The 6,657-nt window shown below is 47.3% G+C and overlaps 1 protein-coding gene across 3 annotated transcripts; it reads left to right on the plus strand.

The window, feature by feature from the left end:
• Positions 1 to 501: 501 nt before the first annotated feature.
• On the plus strand, positions 502 to 5,310 carry LOC134410102 (melanin-concentrating hormone receptor 1-like). Of its 3 annotated transcripts, XM_063143194.1 has the most exons (3): positions 502 to 586; positions 2,580 to 2,582; positions 4,304 to 5,310. In XM_063143194.1, the coding sequence occupies exons 1-3, from the start codon at positions 502 to 504 to the stop codon at positions 5,308 to 5,310; spliced, it is 1,095 nt and encodes a 364-aa protein (XP_062999264.1). The 3 variants fall into 3 exon arrangements, with proteins under 3 accessions (XP_062999264.1, XP_062999265.1, XP_062999266.1); XM_063143195.1 differs by lacking the exon at positions 2,580 to 2,582 and having other exon boundaries at positions 502 to 599; positions 4,314 to 5,310; XM_063143196.1 differs by lacking the exon at positions 2,580 to 2,582.
• Positions 5,311 to 6,657: the final 1,347 nt, after the last annotated feature.

The following is a 6,657-nucleotide window of genomic DNA, read 5'->3' on the forward strand; positions in this document are numbered from 1 at the left end:
CAGGCTCCCTTCCTTCCAATCCTGGCACTCGGGGCCAGCTGCACTACTGCACAAGCTTTGGTGCTCCCACCTCTGAAACAAAGATGCTGATTTTGGCTCAGAGCCCAAATGCAACTCTGCTCTTTGCTTGCAGGCTGAACCGGTGACCCTTTTCCCGCCAGCCTGCAGAAGATGTTGCGCTGGTGATGGGGCTCCGCTTCTTTGGGCTCCGGTACGTCAGCTTCATCCTGAGGGTGGTGCAGAGAGCAGGCAAACTCAGAGGGGCTGGTGAGTCCGTGTTTTCCATTTAGTGCTGCTTTGTACGGCAGCCCCGGTGGCAGGAGAAACCGCTGCTGTTGCTTTCGCCAAAAGAAACAGCTGAAAGGATGACAGCTTCACAGCATCTTCCAGGAACTTGGCTCCTTTGCTCCACTCTTTCTTCCGCATGAAACAGAGGACCACCGCAGCATCTTCCCACCGCTGATGGGATCTCGTTCCTTTCCCTCCCTACCTCCTTGAAGGATGGATTTTCAAGCAAATCACACCTTTAGCATGGACGACTGCACCCCCAATATCTCTAAGCTGGGACAAAACTTTTCCCACAATGGTAAGTGGAGTCAGTGGCAAGGCATGCTATAAAAATATTCGGAGAAATCAAAAGGGGTTCACGTGCAACTGAAATTTCTCAGGTTTAACAGGCAACAGGGAGTGGATTTGGGGAGCAGAATAAGAACATAGATATCAATATATGCCAGAATGATCAGGTGGCTTAATTGCCTGCATGTAAAGATCCCTCCATCCTGGGGCTTTCGGTATTCAGAGTTTGCACAGCTGCCTCCGATTCTATATTAGACCCTCTTTCAAGTTCAGCGAGAAATGTCAGCAGCGCCAAAGTAGCTTTTGCTAGGTGTGTGCACTTTAGTGTGTCTGTGTGGATTAGATTTATAGCCCAGGCTCGCAAAAGGAATCAGGGCAGAGGTTGGCAACACTGCAAACAAAATAAATGTGCCACCCCAGGAAATAGTGTTTTATGTTAGTATAGGCAGACACAGGTCTGTAAGGACGTTATGCACAGGGAAGTGGAGACTTAAATAGCTAGGCAAACCTTGGTGTTTCTGCAATGTATGCCCCAACTTACGGTGGTGCCCATATAACACCAGTTGCTGGGGAACATAGGTGGGGGATGCTGTTGCACCCGTGTCTTGCTGTGGGGTCCCTGGTCGGCAGCTGTTTGGGCACTGAGTGAACAGAGTGCTGGACTAGATGTAACCTTGGCCTGATCCAGCAGGGCTCTTCTAATGCTCTTATGTTCATTGTGGGAAGGACCTTGGGAAAGCAGCCTAGATTTCTGCTCGGGAGTTCCCCAAATGCAGCAGAGCTGGCTTATCACCGTATAAAGTAAGTGGAGTAATACACCTTACCATCCAGGGAGCCCCCTCCCCTCCGTAAGACCACAAAATCGACAATTTCCCAGCTACATCATAGAGACAGATTGATTGACAGATGCATTTCCAGAGTATTTATACCCCTCTATCCATGTCAAATCCTCACTCCTGATATCGCAAAAAAGAGCACTGTGCTGTTTACTTACAAAATGTCTCAATAAAATAAAAGCTACGGAGAGTGCTCTGTCAGAGGTTGGCAACCTGGCGCCCTCCAGCTGTTTTGGACTGCAACATCCAGCCAACTTGGCCAATGGTCTGGGATTATGGAAGTTGTAATCCAAAACATGGAGGGCCCCAGGTTGCCTGCCCCTGGTCCAATTGTACACGCCTGCTTCCCAACTTTTTTCGTACAGTCTCTTTTATACAGCTGTTGTATGGTCTTCTTCATCCAATTCGCACTGCTTTTCCCGCCAAGCTTTCTTCATTTCAGCAGCCTAATTTAGAGTAGTGGTGGTAGTGGGACGTCTTTTTGTTGTTGCTGTTGTTAAACAATTGGGAATCAGAAACATTTTCAGGTCTACTGAAAGGAGATTTACCAGTAGATCCTGATACTAGCCTTTGTGGACTAAAGACCACCCCCATCAGACATATGAACTTGGAGGATACATGGCCACCTTTTCCCATATGCTCCTGCCCATGCTCTGAAATCATCATCTGAGACCCTGCTCTGAAGGCCCCCCCACACATACACTGAGATTCAATGGATGGCTACTCATGAGCAGGCCTTTTCTGCAGTGGCCCCCATATTATGGAAAGCCATCCTTAAAGAGCTTCACCTGGTGGCTAGTTTGTTGACTTTTTACTGCCTTTTTATTCTCCCAGGCCTTCAAAAATAATTCATTACTGCTGCTTGCTTTATTTTTAGTTATATGTTTCAAGGCGAATTTTAGAAATCATCTTTCTCCATGTTTCAGCTGCTCCATTATTTATCTCTTTTAAATTATTCTGTATTATTGTCACGGCTTTTAAAACAATAATTCCAATGTGCTTTATTACTGGTTTTATTGTATTTGTTTTTACCATGCAGGTTACCCTGAGATCTACAGGATAAAAGCTATAGGGTGATTCATAAATATGAATGAATGAATGAATGAATAATAGAGTGACTATAGGGTGGATCATAAATATCAATGAATGAATGAGTAAATAAGCAAGCAAGTAAGGGTGCAATCCTATGGGTCCTAGAAAGGGCTGTGCACGGACCCCCCGATCCGCTCCACACCCGATCCGCAAATTCCGGATCGGGTCCACTCTGCCCCACATCGATCCGCCTATGGTCTGCTCTGCTGAGGAGCTCCTGATCCGAATCGGAGCTCCATAGCAGCGGTAGCAGCAGGTAAGGCCCCCCTCCCTTCTCCCCCCTTACCTGCGTCCGTCACGTTCCGACAGCAGCTTCAACTGAGCCCAAGAACTCAAACAGGAAGACCAGGCCTGGTCTTCCGGTTTGAGTCCTCGGGCTCAGGTGAAGCTGCTGCCGGAACGCGACAGACTCAGGTAAGACCCTTGCCCCCTTACCTGGCTTTGCCGCCGTCGCCACACGGACTGCAGCAGCGCCAAGTAAGCCCCCACTTACCTTTTTTTGGAGCTCCGGATCGAGGCAAAGGATCCGCTTGGTCTCAATCCTCTTCGCCTCAATCCACAGCCCCCCCGACCCGCTTCGTCTCCGCCTTTGTCAAAGGCGAATCAGGCCGCCTCGCTATTGCTTCTACGTTCTGAAGCGGAGCACAGCCCTAGTCCTAGAGATCATAGGATTTTGGGGGGGGGGATTTCCCCTCCTGAAACCGTAGACACTGCTACAACTTTGGGAGGGAGACTCATAAATCCAATCCCTCCACCCACCTATCCCACAGCCACTGTGGAAAGAACCACTGCACCAGCATTCCAAGGTCACAAAAGCAGCCTCGGACTGCCTTGTAGTGATCAGAAAGGGGGCATTTCAGTGGGAAGGTTGGGGAGAGGCCAGATTACAAAAAATCCTATGTCTGCTCCAGCCCAGGCCTGCCCCAGGCAGTGTGCCTCCTCTTGAAGAAAGAGCACACAAAAAGGGGTATGGAGAGGCAAAAATCACCTCCATTGTACCTCCCAGCTTGGTAGCAGCAGTCAGACAGGGCACTGGATACTTGGAGATTGAGGGCTTCCATCTAATGTAAGTAAGAAGGTAGACTCCAGACCATAAATTAATAAAACATAGCTGCAAAAATAATCCAACAACTGGCCATCAAATTCATCCTCTTCAAACAACCTACACAATACTATACATACTCAATCTTGGAAAATGCAGATCATAATATATACTGGGACAGAACAATTCATATTGGACAAGAAAATACTTTGCAATCAACCAGATATAACAGTTCTAGACAAAAAAGAAAAACACACCTACCTCATTGACATAACAATGCCTAATGACAAAAATGTTGTAGAAAAGGAAGAGGAAAAGAGAGAGAAATATTCACCACTGGCCATGGAAGTTAAAAGAACTATGGCAACAGGAAAAAGTTACAATTATTCTGTTAAATGGCATCAGTCACTGGCATCACATTAAAAAAAAATTCAGAAAATCTTCAGAAACTAGGCCAATCAAAATACATCCAGAAAGGAGTCATACTTAAAACAGGTTCAATAATCAGGAAATTCCTGAATCAGGAAAAGACAGCATGACTTGGCAAAGCCCGTCACGTTCATTCAGAAATACCACCACAAGCAAGAGAAGAGAGATGATGATGATGATGATGATGATGATGATGATGATGATGATGATATGATCCATTAAAAACTTATTCCATGATCCATCTGTCAGGTGCCACCAGACTCTTTTTTGTGTAGAACTTCGTAGACATCATTTAACATGACTCTGACTTTTTGCTCTCTCTCGGTAGGTGATGTCAGCCCCTTGAGCTATAGCACCTTTATCATGCCCACCCTCTTTGGGATCATTTGCCTCTTGGGCATCGCTGGCAACAGCCTGGTGATCTGCACCATCTTCAAGAAACCCAGCCCTGGCAGCAGCGTCCCCGACATCTTCATCGTCAACCTCTCCCTGGTGGACTTGCTCTTCCTCCTGGGCATGCCCTTCCTCATCCATCAGCTGCTAGGAAACGGAGCCTGGCAGTTTGGAGAGACCATGTGCACCATCATTACCGCCCTGGATGCCAACAGCCAATTCACCAGCACCTACATCCTCACCGCGATGTCTATCGACCGCTACCTGGCCACTGTGTACCCTTTCACCTCCACCCGCTTCAGGAAGCCACCAGTGGCCATCTCGGCCATCTGTGCGCTCTGGGCTCTCTCTTTCCTCAGCATCACCCCGGTGTGGATGTACGCACAGCTCATTCCCCTGCCGGGAGGGCTGCTGGGCTGTGGGATCCGCCTGCCAGAACCCCAGCGAGACATCTACTGGTACACCCTCTACCAGTTCTTCTTGGCCTTCGCCATTCCTTTCGCACTCATCACAGTGGCCTACAGAAGGATCCTGCTGAGGATGGCTAGGTCCTCACAAGCGTTGACCGGGCAGCGATGCACCAGGCTCCGGACCAAAAAGGTGACCCGCGTCGCCATCGCCATCTGCTTAGCTTTCTTCGTGTGCTGGGCCCCGTTCCACGTCCTCCAGCTGGTCCAGTTGGCCATGCAGCAACCCAGCTTGCCTTTCTACTACGCCTACAAAGTGGCCATCAGCCTGGGCTACGCCAATAGTTGCCTGAACCCTTTCATTTACATCTTGCTCGGGAAGAATTTCCGCAGGAAGATTGTTGTCCCCCTCGGGCCCGCAGATGCTGGAGACGTTGGAGAAGATATCTCCCAAAACCGGCTCAAAAGCGCTCAGGGAGAACCCAGCGAGACTGGGCAGCCTCTGCTGCATTTGGTCGCTGTCTCAGCCAGGTAGAGATGGCGAAGTGATGCATTTGTCATTCACAGTGGAGGCTGGTGGCTCCGATGTCAATGAAGTTCTGGATGGGTTTCAGTCAGACCCAATCAAAACTCTAACGGAGCTATCCAAGGTGCTGAACCCCAGCCCCAAATAAGTTCAGCACCTTGGATAGGTCCTTTAAAGTTCTGACTGAACCCCAAAGCAGATTCACAGCCCAGTGATCTCGGAGCCACCAGCCTCCACTGGTCCTTTGTGGTCCAGTTAGGACTAATTCACAAGAACGAATGCAGATTTTGCTGGTTGTCCTGTCCCATCTACGCCCTCCTAAAACTATTGGCTTGCATGGAGCGAGCTGCAGCCATTGGCAGATGTTCCTAGCTCCTCTGCTCAACTGATCTTACATGGCAGGAGTTTGGAAGAAGAACAATGAGCAGAAAGAAGACCAAAACTGAAAAACTCAAAAAAGCCTCAACAGGAAGTAGACGCTTTCTGCCTATTTGAGCCAACTCCAGGCTTAATCATCCTTAGATTAGATCCACTAAAACCCACAGGACTAACCAAATTCCCATTAATTTCAATGGGTCTACTCTAAGCACAACTAAGTCTGAACCTCTATTACTGTGAAAGAATAAAAAGAGATTAGAACAATTTCCAGAGGGGTAGTCATATTAGTCTATTGCAGAAAAAAACAAGGGCCTTGTAGCATCTTAAAGCCTCACAGATTTTTGGGTCCATGATGTGTTATCCCAAAAATTTTGGGTCCCATGATGTGCATATGGTTGTGGAAATGGAGTGAAGGGGAAACCAGTGAGAAAGGAGGTCAGAGGGAAATGAAATGCAAAAGCTACACATTGTGAGAATTAATCCGGAATGTATGCACAACCATTACAGTGACCATGAACAAAATAGTGTTGATACTTAGACAAACATCCTGGCATAGACAAGCTAATGAAGACATAGTATGATTTGAAAGACAAAACAAAACCCTTCTCTAAATTCAGGCCATAGGGGACAGAACTGAACCTCTTAGTAAATTATAATTTTAGAATGTTTTAATCATGTATACTATGTTTTTAATCAGTTTTATGTGTTTTATATTCACTGTTGTTCCCCGCCTCGATCCAAGTGGAGAGGCAGGTAAGAAATAAATTATTATTATTATTATTATATTATTCACCAAAGAATAAAAAGGGATTTCAAATCATAGAATAGTAGAGTTGGAAGGTACCTATAAGGCCATCAAGACCAACCCCCCGCTCAATGCAGGAATCCACCCTAATAATTTTGGCAACGTGCATATGCATCCTAACACAGGTTTGTGACCTCCCCCTCTCTCTTACACCCCCCCCCCCACTAAACTGA

The sequence above is a fragment of the Elgaria multicarinata genome, chromosome 17, assembly GCF_023053635.1.
Source record: "Elgaria multicarinata webbii isolate HBS135686 ecotype San Diego chromosome 17, rElgMul1.1.pri, whole genome shotgun sequence".
Classification (NCBI taxonomy): Eukaryota; Metazoa; Chordata; class Lepidosauria; order Squamata; family Anguidae; genus Elgaria; species Elgaria multicarinata.